This window comes from Cricetulus griseus, chromosome 8, assembly GCF_003668045.3.
Source record: "Cricetulus griseus strain 17A/GY chromosome 8, alternate assembly CriGri-PICRH-1.0, whole genome shotgun sequence".
Lineage (NCBI taxonomy): Eukaryota > Metazoa > Chordata > Mammalia > Rodentia > Cricetidae > Cricetulus > Cricetulus griseus.
Window position 1 is genome coordinate 24,452,988 of NC_048601.1, and position 23,381 is coordinate 24,476,368.

Consider the following 23,381-nt stretch of genomic DNA (forward strand, 5'->3'; position numbering starts at 1 on the left):
AGTGAGTTCCAGGATAGGCTCCAAAGCTACACAGAGAAACCCTGTCTCGAAAAACCAAAATAAATAAATAAATAAATAAATAAATAAATAAATAAATAAATTTAAGAATTAATTTTAGAGACAGTGTCTCAATTACGTAACCCTGAATGGCCTAGAACTCACTTTGTAAGCCAGGTTGGCCTTATACTCAGAGATTCACTTCTCTCTGTCTCCCAAAGAATTAATTTTTTAATGAACAAGTTATCAAAGATTTTCTTTTAATAACTAATAAGGGAACCAATAAGATAAAAATACTTCAAAGGACAAGTGAAGAACAGAAATGTATAGATGCAATTACAAATGAATAATCAATTTGCTACTAGATGCCAAGTAAGTCTTTTTTAAAGATTTAAAAAAAACAATTATGTGTATGAGAGTCTTGCCTGAATGTATGTGTACATTAAGTACCCACGGAGGCCAGAGGTGTTGGACCTCTTTGAACTGGAATCATATAGATTGTTGAGAGCTGCAATGTGGGTGCTGGGAACTGAAGCCAGGTCTTCTACAAAAGCAGTAGGTCCTCTTAAACCCTGAGCCATTGCTTCAGTCCCTATAAACAATGTCACAGGGGACAATGAAACAATCTTTTCTACAGAGTGGAAATACATTTTACCATTACAATTCCAAATTTAATTTCTATGGACATAAAACTAATAGCAGTATCTTAGATTGGATAACCACCTACTGCTTATGTTATACAATGAAAGCTATGAGTTACTATTTTCCTCCTAAATTCATGGTGTCTCAGTATTTCTATGAAATGAAATCACTACTGTTTTTTAGAACCATTATATTCTAGTAAAAGATTATTTCTCATGTAGCAACTGACATAATTGCCTGAAAATTTTATTTTGAAAGATATCCTGACATCTGGGAAAATAAGGACAAGATATCTATGAATTTAGGCTGAGAGTGGTGGTGCATGTCTATAATCCCAACACTCAGAAGATAGAAAGTGGATTCAGAGTTTAAGGCCCACTTTAGCTACACAGCAAATTTGAAGTCAACTGGTGCTATATGAAATACTGTTTTAAAAAACAACCAAATAAATCTATGACTTCTTTAAAATAATAATAAAGACACTGGAACTGGAGAAATGGCTCAGTGATTAAGAGGTTTCTGCTCATGTAAAAGACAGGTTCAGTTCCCAACACCCACATGTCTATAACTCCAGTTCCTGGAAATCTGATACCCTCTTCTAGCTTTTGTGGGCTTCTGCATATGTGGTACACATACATATACTCAGGCATAAATACATACACATAAACAATGATTTTAAGTAATAATATACTCTGTTACTATAAATACTATAATGGCACAAATCACAAAGGAAACCAGGATAAGAACAGTTAGCTAAATACACAGATAAAAATGCTCAGTCATCGAAAAGCCAAACTATTGTCCCTTGACTACAGAATATCCTCTGGATAAACCAAGAAGTCACATAACTTGAAGAAGAGTTGTCCTACTTAAAACAACAAACAAACAAACAAAAAAAAAAACCAAAAAACCTGCTCAAATAGAGCCTACAAGTCAGCACTCTACCAAAGGGAAGGACTGCCAGACACTCCTTAAAAATTATTAAGGAGGTTAAGTCAGAAGTGAGGTAGCAGGGGCAAGCTAGACTGGGCTACATAGTAAGTTCCAGGACTCTATTCTGAATTTCAGGCCAGTCAGAGCTATACAGTGAGAGAGCTATACAGTGAGACCTTGTCTCAAAGAACAAAAAAATACAAAACAAATAATTTATATGCCATAAAATATAAATGCTCCCTTCTCTGAAAGTTGAATACCTTAACTCTACCACCTTTCCTAACCAAAACCTTAAAATATTTACTATTTATTCTGAATTATAAAATCAGAGGAAAGATAGGTGAACTTTAGGTATTATTATTTTTTCTTTTCTTCTCAAGACAGAGTTTCTCTATGTAGGTAGCCCTGGCTATTATGGAACTCCCTCTGCAGACCAGGCAGGCCTCCAAGTCATAGAGATTCACCTGCCTCTGCATCCCAAGAGCTGGAATTAAAGGCGTGCTACACTACTGCCCAGTCAGGTACAATTACTTTATAATGATCATTCTAAACAAGTAAGGTTTACAGTTTATTTATGAGAAGGTATTACCTGGTAGGTAGGCTAATCTGAAAGTTTCTTTACCTGAATAGCTTCCACTTTAGCTGTCCATTCACGAGCCTTTTGTAAAGCTTCTTTTAAGGACAACACATTAGGTAGAAAGGCTGGAATGTTCTTGGCTTCATTCACAATATTTTCTAAATTCGCCATACTGTGTCGAGGTCTAAATAAATAAAATATTAAGATACTAAGTAAAAGTCCAATTACTGTAAGAATTAAAGCAACATTTTAGTGTGTAAATAACTCACATTCATGAGCTTATTTAATTATCGCATTCCCATAAGCAAACAAAGCAGCCACCATCATTATTTCTATTTTTATAGACAAGAAAACAAGATTCATTCCTCTTAAAAATAATAAAGTACATGACACACCTGATATACTAATTTAGAATGAGTCTTGGATCTAGGCTCCTTTTACTGCTTAGTCCTAGACCACCTCCACTCTACCTCTCTAAAATACCTGCAATGCTCAGAGATGGGCATGGACTAGCAACATAGGGAGCAATAAAACAGAAATCCATTTGTGTTGACCATATACTTTGGTTCATTAATATCTAATTATTCACTGGTGAACAAAAACAAAGACCTCATTCTCATTAATCAAAATCCCAGAATTACACTGGTATTGGAAACTAGGATCAAATAAATTACTTTAGGCTCATAGCGATGGTAAGGTGCCCAGAGAATTCAAAGTCTTAGAAAACCAAGGCCCTATATCTAATGAAAGAAAGTAGAAAAAGTATGGACAAATTTTGTTTTTAAGTTGGTAGTTTCAGCCTGAGATGACACAAAACTAGTGTGTGCTTCAATGAGCATTTTGTAATTCTTATTTCCTAACTGTATCAACAACATGGACTTGAAACAATACTATTTCCTATCATTTGCAGTTAACTAACAAAATCCACTACACATCAGTCTGGATATATCTGAAACTCTCTACAGGTAGCCCCATTTGATAGCTAGTGATTGGTCAAGAAGGCTCAAGACAAGTAATGTAAATTAATGAAACAGATTTTATGTTCCTCCATCTCATTCTACTTTTTACTTACTTTTAAAAGTTATTTTATGTGTATGGATGTTTTCTCCTGCGTATGTGTCAAAAGGAGGCCAGAAGAGGATATGGGATTCTGTAGAACTGAATTAAGTTACAGACAGTTGTGTGCTGCCTTGTGCTGGGACTTGAACCCAGGTCCTCTGGAAAAGCAACCAGTGCTCTTAACCACTGGCTATCTCTACCCCTTGACTTAAAGAGACAACTGTCACCAAAATGTTTTTACCTTGCCTGTAGGCAGACCTTAGCCTTCTCTTCCCATCGTTCCGAGACTGTGAGGAGCTCCTGCAGTTCAGCCATTGCTTTTTCCACAGCATGGTGAGGTGCCAACCCTACCCCAGAGTCAATCAGTTTCTTCATGACATCCAAAGTGACTTGTTGTGGATCTGACAGGGTTAGTCTTACTTCATCCAGCCACCGAGCCTGCTGTAGCTCTTGCTTCAGTCGAGGCAATTCAGGTAGTTCTACATAGAGACTAGAGCCCATGTCTATCAACATTTGGAGTTTGGAAGAATCTGGGGTTTCATCCATCATGGCCTCTTGGGCACGTTCATGAAATTCTTCCACATCATCCAGTAAATTCTGAAAAGGTAAAAAAATAAAACAAAAATAGCAAATTTTGTTTGAAGCTACAGCTAATTAGTTAAAGAGTACTTGCCTAGCATGTGCACGGCCTTGGGTTTGATACCCAATCCTGAACTCTACTACTAAAAATAAAAGAGCAAGGGATAGAAATAGGTTTGGGAGACTATCAATTCTAGACCCTCTTACAATCGCACCATATTAGCACCAAATATTCAGACAAGCATGTTACCTGGTAACTAATTTCTTTCTATACTCCCTTTTAAAAAGATTTTTTTATATGTATGAGTGTTCTACCTGTGTTCGAGCGCACGAGTGTGCTTGGTGCCCTCAGAGGGCAGAATAGGACATCAGATCTCCTGGAAATGGAGGTAAGGATAGTTGTAAACTACCATGTGGGTGCTAGGATCCAAATCTGGGTTCGTCCTCTAGAAGAGGAACTGGTGCTCTTTATTGCAGAGCAACCTCTCCAGTTCCCATCTATACAATTAAAATATGGCTGAATCAATAAAACATATCTTTTAATGACAAGGGAAATATAACCGATTCATTCAATAGATAGTAAATGCCAAATAGCTTAGACACAGGCATTGTTGTAACAGTATTTGGAAGTCTTTGCAATCAAAGAGCCAGCTTATGTCCCATGTTCCTCTCTTTCTTTGTTGGGGATGTGGGGGAGGGGAACATGCCACTGGTATGTGTACACTGAGAACAAAAGACAACTTGTGGGAGGTGGTTCCCATCCTAGATTTCGTGGGTCTCGGGAATGGAACTCTGGTCATCTGACTTGGCGGCAAGCATTTTTACCTACTGAGCCATCTTGCTAGACTCCATACATTCAAATAGAGGTAGACAGTAATATATATCTAAATAAAATATTTCAGTTAAACATTCTAAACATAAAATAGGAAAACCTAACAGAGAATGACCCAAGGTGAAAAAAGGCATATCAGCTACTAAGCAGTAACCATATATGACAGCAAATCAAAACTAAAACAAAGGATTAAGGAGATGGCTCAGTAGATAAAGTGCTTGCTATATAAACACGAGAACCCACATAAAGGTGGGCAGGAATACTAGCCTGCTTGTAATACAAACACTTGGGAGCTAAGAAGGGAATCCTTAGGGCAAGCTGGCTAGCTGGCCCAGTTTCAGGTTTAGAAAGAAATCCTGCCTCAGTAAATAAAGTGGAAAGAGCCCACACCTCATGTACCTGTACAAATGTGTGCCCACATAGGAACATGTGTATGTAAGTTCATGCATTATCATAAAAGGAGGGAGGGAGGGAGAAAAGAGGGAAAGGAAAGATTAAATGAAGAATTGGGGTGAGAAAGTGGTAGAAAAGGTTCAAGCATGGCAAACATTAATGCCCGCCCCCCTCCTTTTCTGAGACTGGTCTCCATGTATCCCAAGGTGACCCTGAACTATGTAGCTAAATATGACATTGAACTTCTGACTCTCTGAGATGGCAATTCGTGGCTGTCAATTTGACTATGTCTGGAATGAAGTACAATCTAAAAATACATATATACATAAAAAGTAAATGTACCTATTTCTACCTAGCCATCCTCAGCAATGAGAAGGACAATGAAAAGCTTTAGTTTACATGGATATAAGAAAAGTCAAGTTCCTGTTCTTTCTGATTGCCTGGTGGCCTTATTGGTAAGCTTTATTATGTCTCTCAGGAGCCTGAAGAAAATTTAATGTAAAATATAAGGTCGGAGAAAGAGAGATTCATTCTCTAAGTCTTATGAATCTAGAGAAACCTAACTAATCTCCTCCTATATCTACTTCGTCAGTACTCAGTTATAGGTGCTTATCACCATACTGGTTTTTCGTTTGTTTTGGGTTTTTGTTTTGTTTTTTGAAGACAAAGTTTCTTTGTGTAACAGCCCTGGCTGTCCCGGAACTAGCTCTGTAGATCAAGATGGCCTCAAACTCAAGAGATCCTTCTGCCTCTGCTTCCTGAGTGCTAGGATTAAAGGCATGCACCACCATCGCCCAGCCCACTAGAGAATTTTAATCACAGGGAAGGGTTCTAATTTGATTTATATTTAAGATTACCAATAATGCTAAAAGGGAAAAGAGAAAAGCAGTTAAGAGGTAGAGGGGCCAGAGAAATGGCTCAGCTGTTAAGAGCACTGGCTGTTCTTCCAGAGGATCCAGGTTTGGATTCCAGCACCCATAGGATAACTTACAATCATCTCTAACTCCAGTTCTAGGGGATCCAACACACTCTTTTGCACTCCTTGGGCACCACACATGTAAGTGGTGCACAGACATCATACAGGAAAAATACCATACACATAAAATAAAACTAAACACACACACACACACACACAAAGAGGTGGTACAGTAATCAAAGGATACTTTAAGCAATAGAAATAAAGATGTTTATTGTGGGATATAGTTTGAAGCTAATAATGGAATATATAATGGAAACAAAGGAAACAGGGTTTTAGTTTATCAAAAGCCTTTTAAAATGCTTTCTAGTCTACCAAAAGAAATACAGAATATGCATCAAAATATAGGGTCTGTAGGAAAGAAATAAGGTAGTCAGAGCTAGAGATTTGGAAATCAACATGATACAGGTGATACTTATTGAAACCAGACAAACAAGAAGGTATCAGGAGAGGGCACACCTAAAGAAAGGGGTATAGTTTCTGATATATTCCGACACTTACTAGTCAAGCTAAGGCTGAAAAAAAAAAAAAATTTAATGGGTGGTAAGATGGCTCAGTGGTTAGGAGCACTGATCACTCTTCCAGAAGTTCTGGGTCCAATTCCTAGCAACCATATGGTGGTCAACAACCATCTGGCAATGAGATCAGCAGGAATACATGCAGATAGAACACTGTACACATAAATAAATAAATAAATAAATAAATAAATAAATAAATAAACAAATATTTTAAAAAATTTAAGCTGGGCAATTAATGGAGCACTCCTTTAATCCCAGCACTCAAGGAGCAAAGGCAGGCAGATCTCGAGGTCAGCCTGGTCTACAAAGCTACACAAAAAACCTGTCTTAACTCTCCCTCCCCCCCAAAAATGAGTAAAACAAGAGAAACAAATTCTGGTGTCATGGGGCTGGAGAGATGGCTCAGAGGTTAAGAGCACTGCTTGCTTTTCCAAAGGACCTGAGTTCCATTCCCAGCAACCACACGGTGGCTCACAACCATCTATAATGAGATCTGGTGCCCTCTTCTGTCATCTAAGCATACACGTAAGCAGAATACAGTGTACATAATAAGTAAATAATTTAAAAAAATTGTGGTGTCATATATATCTTTAAAAGAAAACCCCCTTCCTAAAAGAGGGCTAAATGTTCATACAAAATGAAGTAAAACAAGAATGCAATTGATACTAACATATTATAAACTGATGACTACAAAACCTAACACTATCAAAATTATTAACTATGCAAAACTACTTGACATACACCTTTGATATTTTTATATGATCATCAAATAAAATAGTCCTGGAAATATCAGAGTCCTGATTTAAAAGTTTGATTCCTAGCACCCACTTGGTTAGCAATCACCTGCAACTAAAGCTCTAGGGAAATATGATGCCCTCTCCTGGATTCCATGGGCACTGCACACACACAGGTATACATGCAGGTGAAAGAACTCAAAAAACAAACAAAGCCTACTAAATAACATTAGATAGCATCTATATGAGAAAAAGGAAATCATAGGACCAAACACTAGTCTACACATACAATTTTCCTAAGTTGGAACAGAAGTTCAGAAACAAAAACCATTATCAGAAAACAAAACAAAACAAAAAAACAATGTTTCACCTTTACTTGTCGAGTCTGGCTGATGACACATGGAAGACTAAAAAGTTGCTGGACAAAGGCCTTCAATTCTTCTACTGTCAGTTTGGTCCGAGTCTTCCCACTATCTGAGCTCTGCCTAATATGAAATAATATTGAGACATAGAAAAACACAGTCATTTTGGTATCAAATGGGGGTTCTGCTCTCTTCAAAATAGAACCCTTAACAATCATAGAATTCTAGTGTTGAATAATTCCTTTGTAGATAATTATTAAAAAATACAACTTGTCAAGTGGCAGTCCTTCAAATCTAAATGCTATTACGTTTGAAACATTAATTCCCATGGTGGAATATTAAGCTGAGAAAATGAAATCTTGTGTCTTAAAGACGCTCACACTGGAAACACAGGGTTTCTAGCTACCTTAGGCAAATAAACTCCCTGAATCTATGCCAAATTCCTTTTTGTTTTAAAGATATTTTTATTTTATATGTATGGATGTTTTGCTTGCAGGTATGTCTGTGTACTACATTGAGTGCAGTACTCAGAGAATACAGAAGAAGGCATCAGGTCTCCTGGAATTGGAATCATGCCAGTGCTAGGAATTAAAGTGGTCTTAACCACTGAGCCATCTATCTCTTCAGTCCTCAAAATCTTTTATGTATATATACTTTTTTTGAAAAGGGTCCTCAAACTTTTATCAGACTCCCCAAAGGAGTCAGTGTCCTAAAATCAAGTTAATGTTCACTGGAAAAGGTTCTCTAGCAAAGGTTCTCTAATTAGATTTAAAAAAATAAAACTTAAAACCACAGAAAAGTACTACAGAAAAAGCCACACAGACCGAGGAATATATTAAGTAACTATAAAATAATACCACAGAAAAATGTTTATAAAAAAAGGAAAAATGAAAGGAGAAAGAAGTAATCAAGTCATCTAGATGTGGCAGGAAAAAAAAACACCAAGCTCAATGAAGAGCAAATAGGAATCCCTAAACAAGAGCATATATGACATGTATGAAGGACAGCAAGTCAAAGAGCACTGCAGAATGGGACAGAAAGAGTTTATTAAAGGAAAGAATGTGAAGTTAGAAATATAACTTCTCCTTAAGAAGTAAATCAGTTCTAATACAAGGTAGAAAATAAAGCTAAGCACTTGAACTCAAAATAATTTAATCAAATCTTTTGTTATTAAATATCTTGACCCATGTTGTTAAGAAACCTTAATCTGCTAGGTGTTGTGGTGCATGACTTTAATCCTAGCACTCATGAGGCACAGGCTGGTGGCTCTCTGTAAGTTTGAACCTATGTATCTATGTTCTTAAATATTTCAAATAAAGTTGAATATATAGCTAGGTCTTTGTCCCAAAGACACTACATAAGCTTCAGTGTTATTTTAGCATTGAAACAAGCAGGTCTACTTGCTGTTTTGTTGGTGTAGTTGATGACTCACTTAAATTTAATGAGCTTTTTACAACTTATGAACATGGAGGAGGTGGAGGGGAAGGATGGGATGTTACTAGGAATTGAAGAGACAAGGCTATGGGGTGAAAATAATACAGGGCCTCAACTCTTCTTAGCTTTACCTGTGCTTTTGCTTTTTGCTCAGCAGCAGCTGAGCCACAGAACCACAGGTCTCAGCTTCTTTCACTGCATCCCTGAGCTTTCGGAAGAGATCATTCTCTGGGTATTTCCTATCCTCAGCATCTTCCAGCATTACTCTCAATTCAACCAAATCTGTAAATATAAGTATGATGATAAACACAAAAGGCCACTCTACAATAGTCACAAAGCTTACTCGAGTCACTAAAATACTAGTAGAAACAATGAAGCTTTGACAGTCTCCAATATAAATGATTCTAACCAGATACAGATGACTTCACTCAAATAAGGTACAGTTGATTTCTCTCTTTTATCCCTATTCCCTTCCACCCTCTCTACCTACCCTCTTCTTTGTCTCTCAAAAACAATCAAAAATCAAAGGCTTTCAGTGTCATTGACTATATAAAATACATACTACAACTTATCTGTCCCATTCTATGTCAGCCTTTCCATTTAAAAAGGGATTCTCACTGGATGTGGTGGCATAGTCATGTAATCTTAGCAATGACACCAAGGAAAGAAAGGCCATGAAACTGACGACAGACAGGGCAACAAAGCACATTTTCAGATCACAAGAGACTATCTTAAAACTAGGCATAGCCTACAGCCATTACAAATGACCATGATATCACAGAAGATAATTTTATTAGGTCTGCTTAGTACAAGGATGAGATAAAATAAGTATACATTCAACTATGCCATTATAAGCTAGAACTTCCATTTGTTAATGGAGAACAAAAACATATAAGTAAAGGTTTCTTTTAAAGTTACAATTTTTCATAACAAAGGAGGAAACTTAACCTTTCTTATGGTTGAAGCTAGCTGATAATGCTTCTGTAACACGACTGACCCAAGTGTCATAGGACTGTGCCCTCACTTTTACACCATAAAGTAGAGAAGGGAGGTCTTCTAGTGGGTAGCGGTACCTACAAAAAAAAAACAAAAAAACAAAAAACTTCAAAATATAACCTGAAATAAGAGAAAAATCAAAGAAACTCAGTTTCAATGCAGAGAGGGACAAGAAATGCACGGACCACAAAACTAATTACAGTTAGGTTGGTTAGAGCTAATTTAAAAGTACTAGTCCTTCATTTGGGAAGTAGATAGTCAAGGAAAAGTTATTTGTTTAGGGAACAGGAAAGAAAGCAAAGAATAACATCAAGATTTTTTTTTTGCCAGGTGGTGGCACACACCTTTAATCTCAGCACTTGGGAGGCAGAGGCAGGTGGATCTCTGATTTTGAAGCAAATAACAAGTTCTAAGACAGCCAAGGCTACACAGAGAAACCCTGTCTCAAAAACAAAACAAAACAAAGGATAATGTGCAATAACTTTTAAATACCTAAGACATTTGTTCTGCATGGGGCAGGAACACAAATCAGTTGGATGGTACAGACATACAAGTCGCTCCGGATTACAGGAGCAGGTGAGAGCTGAGAGAAAACATGTGGTTCTGCATGCTGAACACTGTCGCTCATCATCAGGAACAAGTTCAAAAACCTCTTCTTCTGACATCACCACACCCTGGAATATAATTTACATCATCAGATCAGGTCTCAACTGAAACAAAGCAGTAGTTTAAAAAGAATTAAAAATTAGGCGTGGCAACACACTCCTTTAATCCCAGCACTCAGAAGACAGAAGCAGGCAGATCTCTGTGGGTTTCAGGGCAGCCAGGACTACATAGTGAGACCTTGTCTTTAAAAAAAAAAAAAAAGAAACAGCATAAAAGATTAAGAAAAGATCAAAAGTTAAACCCGAAAACAACTAGCATTTCAGGCGATAAGTGAGAAGAAGACAGAGTAGTCCAATCTGACAGTCTAGAATCCCACAACTTGGATGAAAAGAAAAAAAAAAAAAAAATGTCCCAATTCCACAAGGCAGCAGGAAAGAACTAACTTCTGAGAGTTTTCCTAACTTCCACATGCACCATGGAACATAGATGCTTACATTCACACACATTTATGCATAAAATAATTCCAGTAATAAGGCTCACATCTGTAATCTGAAAACTTGAAAGGCCAAAGCAAGAGGATTGCCAGGACTGGCACGGCTTCAAAGACACTCCTAGTTTCATACTCAGTTCTAGGCTACCCTGAGTTAAGGGGAAGAATCTGTCTCAAAAAATGAGAAAATGGGGCTGCAGAGGTGGTTCAATGATCAAGAGCACTTACAGTTCTTGCAGGGGACCTAGGTTCATTTCCCATCATCCAACTGGTGGCTCAAAAGTGTGTTTAACTCTAGTTCCATGATATCTGACAACCTCTTTTGGCCTCAGTGGGTACCAGGCACAAATTTGGTACACAGGCAAAACATTGATACACACACACATCAAATTTCAAATCAGAATGGCTAAGATCAAGAAAACAATTGGGACTGGAGAGATGGCCCACTGGTTAAGGACACTGGGTATTCTTCCAGAGGACTGGGACTCGGTTTCCAGCACCCACATCATTCACAACTATTTGTAACTCTGGTTCCAAGGGATGCAACACCTTCTTCTGCCCTCCAAGGGCACTGCATGCATGTGCTGCACATACATACATTCAGGCAAAACACTCATACACAGAAAACAACAAAACAACAAACAGATGTGGGGAAAGGAGAACCTTCAACTCACTGCTGGTGGGACTGCACATAGTTCAGCCAACCTGGAAATCAGTTGGAAAATTCTCAAAAAGCTGAAATAAACCTTCCTTATGACCAAGTTAAACCACTACTTTGGCACATGCCCAAAGGACTTGACATTCTTTTCTATAGACATTTGCTCAGCCGTGTTCATTGCTGCTCTATTCACAATAGCTAGGGAATGGCAACAACCTAAATATCCTTCAAATGATGAATAGATAATGAAAATGGTTCTCATACAGACAACAGAATTCAGCTGTAAGAAAAATAAAATCATGAAATTTTCAGGTAAATGGAAAGAACTAGAAACATTATACTGAGTGAGGAAATCCAGACCCAGAAACACAAACACTGCAAGCTCTCTCTTATTTGTGGCTCCTAGCTCTGAATCTTCAGATGTAAGTATGAAACCTAGACAAACCACAGAAACTAGGAAAGTAAAAGAAGATCACAGTGGGTGGTGATGGTGTGGGCACAAGTCTAGAAAGAATAAACAGTACACATGTGTTATGAAGGGGGAAATAGAAAATATGGGGGAGAGAAGGGAGACAATACTGAGGGAGAATGAACAAAGAGGGATAAATAACAATAAGGATATTTGTATAAGCCATAGAGAATCACACTATCTAAAATTATACAAAATATACACATGTATATATGTATATGTACATATATACACACACACCCAATAAGACACAGCTTAAATAAAGTTATATGACACTTGATAATGCTCTCCTTAAGTGCCACAGAGTATCTTAAAACAACAAACAAAAATCCTTAACTAGACATGAAAAAGAAATCCCCTTTCGAGTTGTTAGTCAAGTTAAGTTTAAGTGACTCCCAAAAGAATATAGGCTCATGTTGTCCTTGGTTGACTCCCAGAAGTTGAAAGGTACGTCCCTAATGCTAAAGACACAATAGACTTTGGAAATAGGAGTCACACAAATCAAGTTCAATCTAACCCAAAAGTCTCCTCTCTGAGGAATAGCTTTCATAGTACCAGAAGGAACTATGCAGACTGCCAAAGGAGAAAAGCAATCAATAGTCCTACCCAGCTGTGACACTTACAAAGCATGATGGTGACCAACATAGCATGATATCACCAAAGGTTCAATAGTGGCACTTATGTTGTGGTAGTAACTAATAGCTGTCTTCTTAGACTTAAGGCCCACTCAATAGGAGAGAATTCATATCTGGTATTATAAACCTAGCAAATTATCTAGAGAAGAATCTGCTTTCCTAAACTAGGATAATTTCTAGCTGCACTCTAAATACTTAGCTTTATAATTACTGATTAAGTGTAGCTTCCATCCCTCATCAATGAAGTTTCTTTTTGTAGCAGGTAGAAACCATTACAAAAACCCATACATAACTAGCCAAATGGAGACTGACTATGGGTTGGCCACACCCAATTGACTCACTTAGAATATAAACCCTAATTCCCAAGGCTACAGAAACATCATGGAAGGGGGGCAAGGAAAGAGAGATGATCAGAGTGTCTGCTAGATGTACCTTCCATATATGACAGGGAAGTTGCACTCATGGAATTTCAACAAAATGGTAGCCTAAACAAGACCTGAACAACGATACCACCAGTTGACATGCCAACGTGAATGGGGAAATCTCACAAGCCTCCACCCCCTCAACTACTCAGAGAGAGAATCAATCTTCCCAGTAAGCAATGAGTCCTCTAATAGGTTATCTACATAGTTAGCCCTAAAAACATATACAAGCAACATTAAGTGGACTCAGCAGGTTGTGTTTATATATTAACTCATAATATATGTACCAATAATAATTAAAGAAAAAGAGGACATGAATTTGAAGCGTGTGTGTGTGTGTGTGTGTGTGTGTGTGCGCGCGCGCGCGTGCGTGCGTGCGCGCGCAGGGATGACACAGGAGGAATTGGAGGGAAGAGCAGGAAGTGATAGAAATACAGTTCACATACATATAAATTTATAAAAACAAAAAAATAAAACAATAGCTATTTAAAAGAGGAAAGAAGGTAGGAAAGAAATGTACTCAGCATACTCACCATTTGTACAACTGATTCCCTTAATCTTGTTTCTTCTTCAGTCATGAGAGTCAACTCTTTGCAAACCATGGCAGCCAGCCCTACATCTAAGCATTCTGGATCGGCTGCCATCTTGAAAATGAGTTCCTCATGTGAAAAGACACAATGGCGCCTCAGCCGTCGATAGTGATTTACACACTGACGTCCAATGGGCAACTGAAAACAACAGATTTCCAAATTAAGTTACTAAGGACAATATTCTAGCACAGAACTCCTATTTACCTTCAGGTACTCATAAAGAAGAAAAGTAAATCCTATCTGAGCATAAAACATAAGTAGTAATCCTATGTAACAAGCCAAAATTTCTTAAGTCTTTCCCCAGATGATGTCCATAAACTGAGATGATAAGTTTCTGCCCTAAGATGCAGTTTTTCTTTTTAAAAGATTTATATTTCATTTATTTATTTATTTATTTATTTATTGTGTATGCAGTGTTCTGCTTGCATCTCTGCAGGCCAGAAGAGGGCACCAGATCTCATTATAGATGGCTGTGAGCCACCACATGGTTGTGGGGAATTGAATTCAGATTTTGTAACTCACTGTATATACCAAGAAACTGAACAATGCTGGGCCTACTAACAGATGTCTTTAATCCCAGGACTGGGGAGGCAGAGGCAGGCAAATTTCTGTGAGTTCAAGGCCTGTCTGCTCTACAGAGTGAGACCCTGTCTTAAAAAACCAAACCAAAAAAGAAAATAAAGAGCAGGACAGGGTGGCATAATGTTAAATTTCCATCATTTGTGATGTACAAGTAGGAAGACCAGGAGTTCAAGGCCATTCTTGGCTCATTTGAGATCAGCCTTTAAAACAAAAATAAAGAAAAACTGAAATAAGAAAAAGTGAAGCGCTTTGTTACATTAGGTAGAAAACTCTCAACACAGTCTAACATAGTGCAAACAAAAAAGAAAACTGTAAAAAATAAAAAGTTCAGACCATAAAGTATTTAAGTGATAGTACTCAAACGTTAAGATTCCATAGAACTATAAAAGAGTATTTATCAGAAAGAGCCAAAAATGAAAAAGAAAGTGGAGTATTATTTAAGCACTTTACAAAGTCTGATTTGTCTTTTTTTCCTTCTTCTTCTTCTTTTTTTTTTTTTTTTGAGACAGGGCTTCTCTGTGTAGATTTGAAGCCTGTCCTGGCACTGGGGCCCTGTAGACCAGACTGGCCTTGAACTCACAGAGATCTGCCTATCTCTGCCTCCTGAGTGCTGGAATTAAAGGTGTGCACCATCACTGCCTGGCTTCTCATTTTATTTTATTTTTTTTCAAATAATTTATTTTATTTTATTTTATGTGCATTAGTATGAATGTGTCAGGTCCCATGGAACCAGAGTTACAGACACTTTTAAACTGCCATGTGGGTGCTGGGATTTGAACCTAGGTTCTCTTGAAGAACACTCAGTGTTCTTAACCACTGAGCCACTCTCCAGCCCCCACATTTTATTCTTAAACACGTACTTTTTAAGCATTTCTCACATAACTACAATCCAACAGCAAGTAGAAATTGGGGTTTCTGCAGTACTTAATTATTGTAAAACCTGAGAAAGCCAAAACTGACACTGTAACTTATAAAAGTTAGCCTTGTAACCCTAGAGACAAACCTGTTAAGTTTTCATTTATATCATAACCTCAACTATAATATTTAACTTATTTTAGGTTATTAAATCAATCTATTAGTCTCTTGACACACAAGGTGTAAAAAAACCTAGGCCCTTGGGCTGATGAGATGGTTCAGCAGGTCAAGGCATTCTGCTGCCAAGCTTATTAACAACCTGATTTCAATCCCTGGGACCCACATGGTAAAGGAGAACCAATTTCTGCAAGTTGTCTTCTGACCTGCACATGCAGACTATGGTAAACACACTAAATAAATATAAAACAAAACAAAACAACAACAAAAAAAACCCCAACAAAATCCAAAAACCTTAGGACCACTAAAATGAAAAGTTCCTCAAGATCAAATACTAGTATTAGCTAGGTAATGTGGTGCACACCTTTAATACAAGCACTGAGGAGGCAGAGACAGGTGGATCTCTGAGTTTGAGGCCAGCCTGGTCTACATAGTGAGTTCCAGGCCAGTTAGGACTACACAGTAAGACCTTGCCTCAAATAAATAATAATAAATAGACGAAGTCCATATTAGTGAGCATGTTAAAGACATTGAAATCATCTTCAACTCTTTACCTGAATCACTTTGCACCCTACCCTATTCTTACCCAATATCGTGTAAATCACCCCCAAAAAACTTAACCAAGTCTTAATTACGATGTATTATATGATTCCATAGCCAAGTAAGGAAGAAATTTTAAATACTGAACCAAGACAGCTCATAGAGCCCAGAAGTTCAAGGGCAGGATACACAACACAGCAAGGCTACATATCGAAACACAAAATACTACCCACTGTACTACTATATTTTCTCTGTATGACTAATCATGAAATGCAGTAACAAATTAAGTTACCTACAGAAAATGTAAGATCAATGTTACTAAATGGTTCTCTCATTAAAAATGTTAAAATGCCAAAGAACCCAGCATCACTGGGGAAGAAAAATAAAGCCAGTGTGTATTAAGTATTCAATTTTTGGCAGTCTTTTATCAATCAACATGATGCAACTATAACTAATTGCATAAGATTCAAAAGTGCTCAGAGAAAATGAAGACTGGAGGAAACATATTCCGCTCAGGAAAAGACAAATAACTTCCCATTTAATTGCAAACATACCAGGGAAAATAATGAATAAGCAATATAATAAAAATTCTAAATTATCATAGCTACTCCAATAAACCCTTAAATATTCATGGATCCTACCCAAAACCCAGCTAAGAAAACACTGCATTTTATAGGGGTGTTAGTAGACGTACAACAGCCACGTGCTATAGAACAGACCCAGTCAGCAGTACAGAAGTTCACAGCTTCAGCAAAGTTGTATCCCTGGTTAAATCCAGAGTGATAGGCCCGAGGAAACGTCACAACGAACTCCCCAGCACACTGATTAGTCCTGAACACCTAAATGCAAATTAGAAATAGGGATTTAAAAAATAAGACAAGTCCACTCAGATAATTTCAAAGATATTTTATAAAATTGGAAATAACTGAGCATTACCTTATACATATCAGAAATAGCTACAACTGCCAGGCGGTGGTGACATATGACTTTAATTCCAACACTCAGAAGGAAGAGACAAGTGGATCTTTGTGAGTTCAAGGACAGCCTGGGCTATACAGAGAAACCCTGTCTCGAACCCGCCCACCCCCCAAAAAGCTAGAACTCTGTTTTCTTAAAATACTGATGGACATTATAATATATGTCAAGAATCAGCAGCCAAAAGAAATCCTCAAACAGAAAATGGTACTCTCTTCCTAAGTTAAAATTCCTACACTTCATGGTGAATGTCTATAATCCTAGCACTTGGGAGGTATAAACAAGAGGAGCAGGATGAAGATCATTCATGCTACAAGTTTGGGCTAAATAAGATCATGTTTAAAAATGTTTTCTCGTTTAAAAACTTAGAAAATTATTTTTTTGTTCCTGTGTTGTACATAGGAATAAAAGATTAAATTTCCTACAATCATAATATAATTTTTAGAAAATGAATCTACTAGTTAATGTCATGAGATATCTTCTAATTCCCAATCAGTTTTCCCAAATGTTACTTTTTTTAAAAAAATGGTTTTTCAAGGCAGCATTTCTCTGTGTAACAGTCCTGGCTGTCCTAGAACTCATTTTGTAGACCAGACTGGCCTTAAACTCACTGAGATCTGTCTGCTCTGCTTTCCAAGTGCTAGAACTAAAGGAATGAGCCACCACCATCCCGAGTTACTTTGTTTTGTGATGAGACTCTGAGTATTGTTTAATTAATTTTAGTACCAGTTTATTTATGTAGGTCTTTCGAGACAAAGTTTCTCTGTGTTACAGTCCTAGCTGTCCTGGGACTCTATCTATAGACTAGTCTGGCCTGGAACTCAGCCTGCCTCTGCTTCCAATTGCTGGGATTAAAGGCGTGCATCACCATGCCCAACTTAATACCAGTTTAATTATAACTTTCAAAAATATATTCTGACAGTGTAACCAACTGATACACCTTGGTTTTTAATTCAGACAGAATTAGTATGAAAATTTCAAGATAGTAGCAATAACTGTTATAAGTAAGTTTAATCTTAATACTCTTGAATCCTAGTATAAATCCACCGTTTGAAGACAGACAACAGTAATGAAAATTATTTCATCTGTCTTTGTATTACCATTATATGAAGTGACTATGGTAACATACTTGCAAACCCAGAACCTGGGAGGAAGAAACAGGAGGATCACAAGTTCAGTGCCAAACCTGGACAAAATAAATAGGCTCTGAGGAAATGTAGCTCAGTGGAAGAACAATTGTATATTGTGCCAAGGTGTTGAGTTCCAGTCTCAGTGGCTCAAAAAAATAAAGTTATAACGAGGACTTAGTGGTTAAGAGCACTGGCTGCTCTTCTAGAGGTTCTGAGTTCAATTCCCAGCAACCACATGATAGCTCACAACCATCTTTAATGAGTTCTGGTGCCCTCTTCTGGCATGCAGCCATACATGCAGGCAGAACACTATATTCATAATAAATAGCAAGTTCAAGGCCAGCTGCTTCCTGACACTAGGTCTCAAACAAACAAAAAAAGGAAAAACAAATCTGAGCTAAAAGGAGATTCCACAATACATTTTTATGTCATTATCTTCTCCACCCTTTTTCTTTCTTTCTTTAATTTTTTTTTTCTAGACACAGTTTCTTATGTAGCCCTTGCTGTCCTAGAACTCTGTAAAACAGACTGGCCTTGAACTCAAGAGATCTGCCTGCTCCTACTTCCTGAGTGCTGGGATCAAAGTTGTGCACAACCACGCCTAGCTATTATCTGTTATATTAAAAACTGAAATATGATCACATACACCTTTGATCCCAGCACTTAGGAAGTAGGAGCAGGCAGGTATCCTTGAGTTTGAGACCATACTGTCAATATAATGAACTCCAGGCTAGTAAGAGCTATATAGTAAGACCTTTTCTCCAATAAAAATAAGTATCCAAGTTAAATAAAACAAAACGAAACATAAAACTTGAAATCTCCTGGTCATGGACTCCCTGAGGAAATGCACTACCATGTCCATGTTAAAAAAAAATATGGGGCTGGAGAGATGGCTCAGAGGTTAAGAGCACCGACTGTTCTTCCAGAGGTTCTGAGTTCAATTCCCAGCAACTACATGGTGTCTCACAACCATCTGTAATGAGAGCTGGTGCCCTCTTCTGATGTGCAGATATATATGGAAGCAGAATGTTGTATACATAATAAATAAAATCTTTTAAAAAATATTTCAATCACAAAGATAAATGAATAAAAAAAAAAGAATCCTTTCCTAGTTAGCTTCATCTTTCAACTTGTCACAGCATGAGCCACCTGAGAGAAATGTGTCAACTGAAGAGTTTCCTAGATTAGACTGACTATGGAAGACGACTGTCTTGACTAATGTAGGCTGGCCTGTGCACTACCCAGCTCCCACCATGTGATGGTACCATTCCTGAGCTATATAAAAAAGGTAGCTAAGCATCAGCCTGTCTTAGCCAGCAGCAGGTATCTTCCATGGTTTCTGTAGTATTTTTTGGTTTTGATTTCCTTGGCCAGAGGTAATGCTGTGTTGAAATAGCAGTGCAGGCCTGTCTTCAACATCCTACCCTGATTTCCCTCAATGATAAAATGTGTATAATCTGGAAATTTAAGCCGAGATAAACTCTTTCCTTAAGTTGCTTTGATCAGTGTTTTTATTATAGCAACAGAATGAAACTAGAACAGTTATCACTTTAAGAACTTGATTATTCTAGTTAAGTAGGGGAAATACAGAAGATGAGATCTGGGAGTCTCTGAGATAGTTCAGTAGGTATAGACCCTTGCTACCATGCCTAATGACCTGAATTCAATCTCAAGGACTCACATACTGTAATTAGAGAACTGACTCTTACAAATTGTTCTCCAAACTACTAAACATGCACCATGGCACAACAGGGCTGGAGAAATGGCTCAGCGGTTAAAGGGTAGGCTTACAAACAAAAGCACAAAAGAAAATTCAATTAAAAACAAATGGTTTTAAAAGGGGGGCTGGAGCGATGGCTTAGCAGTTAAAAGCACTTACTGCTCTTTCAGAGGACCCAGGTCAGTTTCCACCACCGAAAAGACAGCTGACAACAAGCTGTAATACCTATTCTAGTGCTCTTTTTTGGCCTGTGGAGGCACAGGAATACACATAGCACATATAAAATACATGCAAACAAAGCACTCATATACATAAAATAAAATAAACCTTACAAAGATCCCCAAGGGCTGGAGAGATGGTTCGTCCAATAAGAGCACTTACTGCTCTTAGAGAGGACCCAGGTCAGTTTCAGCACCCACATGGTGACTCACAACCATCTTCATCTGCAGTTCCCAGTTATCCAAAGCCCCCTTCTGACTTCCTCAGTTACCCGACATGTACACGGTACACATACATACTTGCAGGAAAAATATTCGTACTCATAAATAAATCTTAATTTAAAAAAAAAATTCCAAACACAGTTGCGCTGTGTTGGCGCACGCCTTTATTCCCAGCACTCAGGAGGCAGAGGCAGGCGGATCTTTGTGAGTTGGAGACCAGCCTGGTCTACAAAAGCAAGTTCCAGGACAGCCTCCAAAACTGCAGAGAAGCCCTATCTCCCCCCCCCCCAAAAGGAAAATACACAACACAAATTTAAATATGTGTGTAACACAGAGAAACCTGTGTCAAAAGAAACAATGTGTATGTGTGAAAATGGAATGTCTTAATGAAAACAAAAATGTCTTTTATGTTGAATGAAAATGACCATACAAAATTTTTTAAATAAAACTATTTTTAAGGTCAAAAAGAGTTAGTTGGGCATGGTGGTGTACACTTTTAATACCAGAACTTGGGAAGCAGAAACAAGTGGATCTCTGTGTCAGAGTCCAGCCTGGTATATACAGCAAGTCCAGTATACACAGAGTTAATACTCTATGTAAAATCGCCCCCACACACACACACACACACACACACACACACACACACACACACACACACACACACACACCCCAACAAGAAAAGTTTAAAAAGAATGAACAGTTTTTACTAAAGAACAGAAGCCTATTCAAATAAGTAGCTGTAAGACATAATATATAATTCACACTTTAAAGCATCCCTTCTCAGTCAGTTCTATTCAGGGTATAAATTCTAATTTGGCTATATTACAGGGCCTTTCACATATAGTTACAACCCCCCCCAATCAAAACAAAACCCTGGTGATTATATCTAATCAAAATCTAGGAACTCGTTGAAAAACGCTGAAGGAAGACACAAAAAGACTCACAGGCACACCATGGTCCATGAGCACATTTGGGTTCATGATGGTTACTAACTGATGAAGGAGATCAGGCTGTGATTCAAATAATTCAGGGGCCAGCTCCCTCATCACCTCCTCCAGTTGTTCTGCAGCATGAGATGGTACACCATACCATGTTTTTGGCTCGCCCCTAGCAAAAGAAATAACTGTTTAGCTAGGTAGAACATGGTACCAAAGAAGCCAGGGTCTTTCATTCAAATCTACTACATTATAATTAACCTTGTCATATTCCTGGCCATAGGTTATGTGACCAGAATCCTGGCAACCATCCCATAAATATATGCTACTATTAATAACAGGAAATAAAGCAAGAATATGTGGACTATTAAGATACACACTCACTGCCATTGGGAAAATAACCCAAATTACATGAATTGGGGATTAGTAAAGGTACCTTTCGAACAGAAAACGTATTACATGGAAATCACTGTTCAAAAGGATATGGACACACTCACTGCCTTGATTCCCAGAACATGAGTCTTTCCAATTACTATCACAATGGTTAAACACAGAGTCAATGATCTCCAGAATACATATAAGTAACTTCATTAAGTTCCATTTTCCTATCCATGTAAATAAGGTAATACTACAAACTAATCAAACTTTAAATATAGTTGCCAACAAAAAGACCAAAACCTGGCATAATTAATCTATCATATTTTTAATGGATTAGAGTTCATTTTGAATACTAAATAATTACAAACTTAGGAAATACTGCTGGCTAGTTTTACATAAACCCTACACAAGCTATAGTCATGTTGGAATAGTGAACCTAAATTGGGAAGATGCCGGCACTAGACTGACCAGTGGGCAAGCCTGTGGTGCACTTTCTTGATTGATGATTAATGTAGGAGGGCACAGCTCACAGTGGGTGGTGCTACTCCTAGGCTGGTGCTACTCCTAGGCTGGTGGTCCTAGGTGCTGTAAAAAAGCAGGCTGAATAAGTTATGAGGAGTAAGCCAGTAAGAAGTGTTCCTCTACAACCTCTGAATAAATTTCTGCCTCTAGATCTCTATCCTGACTTCCCTAGAAGACAAACTATAAGCTATAAGATGAAATAAATCCTTTCCTCCCCAAGTTGCTTTTGGTCATAGTGTTTTATCACAGCAACAGAAGCCCTGAGACAAAAAAATCAATTTAATAATTAAGCTATTTATACAAAATAGCTGTATTTCCTAATTCTCATAATTCACAAGACTTTAGATGAGAGTTGTACCCTATTCCCTGTAAGATTTACTGTAATGATAAGAATGTTTTAGGGCTGGAGATTAGACAGATTGCTTAGCAGTTGTGAGCACTGGCTGCTCCTGCAAGAATACCATAGGGCAGCTCACAACTGTCTGTAACTCCAGTTCTAGGAGACCTAAGGCTCTCTGGCCTCGACAGGTAACTGTACTCAGGTAGAATGCGCGCACACACACATATACACACAGAGAGAGATGAAATAAATCTTTAAAATATGATCATAAAGCACTTGAAATATGGCTACTCTAATACAGGTAGTAATTTTCAATTTCACTTACCCTTAACTAGTATTAAAAATACACACACACACAGACAAAAAAGGCAGCCAGTTAAAATAGTATTAATATTAGAGAAAGAACTTGCTAATTGAATGAAAAACTTTTGAGAGATAAAAAAAAAAATCATCAAATGAATTCACTTCTTATCTTAGGCATTTTTAGAGGAAATGCTACTAAAATGAAAAACCTTTCAAGCACCAAATCAAATCTTTCAACTCTAAGTTTAAATATCACATTTTGCCTGTCTAGATACATCAAAACTGGGGGAATGGAGATGGCTTAGGGACTGAAATCACTTACTGCTCTTGCAGAGGACCCAGGTTCAGTTCCAAGCACCCATGTGGCAGCTCAAAACCATTCAAACCTCCAGTTCCAGGTAATCTGATACACTCTTTTCACCTCTACCGGCTTATACATGCATGTAGTGTACACGTACACGTACACACACACACGTGTACACACACACACACACACACACACACACACACACACACACACACACACACACACACACACACAAGTTAAAAAATACATGTCAAAAATTTGGTTGGGGATATAGC

The 23,381-nt window shown here is 37.7% G+C and overlaps 1 protein-coding gene across 1 annotated transcript in view; it reads right to left on the bottom strand.

Annotated features, from left to right (window-relative positions):
- Positions 1-23,381, bottom strand: part of Kdm5a (lysine demethylase 5A) — a 72,890-nt gene that overhangs the window by 24,292 nt on the left and 25,217 nt on the right. The window contains exons 12-20 of the mRNA XM_027429308.2: positions 21,266-21,428; positions 16,776-16,895; positions 13,846-14,040; positions 10,525-10,706; positions 9,985-10,109; positions 9,168-9,318; positions 7,611-7,725; positions 3,450-3,805; positions 2,195-2,333 (exon numbers count right to left, since the gene is read on the bottom strand). Coding sequence (XP_027285109.1) covers positions 2,195-2,333; positions 3,450-3,805; positions 7,611-7,725; positions 9,168-9,318; positions 9,985-10,109; positions 10,525-10,706; positions 13,846-14,040; positions 16,776-16,895; positions 21,266-21,428 — 1,546 coding nt within the window. The remainder of the gene's footprint in view (positions 1-2,194; positions 2,334-3,449; positions 3,806-7,610; positions 7,726-9,167; positions 9,319-9,984; positions 10,110-10,524; positions 10,707-13,845; positions 14,041-16,775; positions 16,896-21,265; positions 21,429-23,381) is intronic.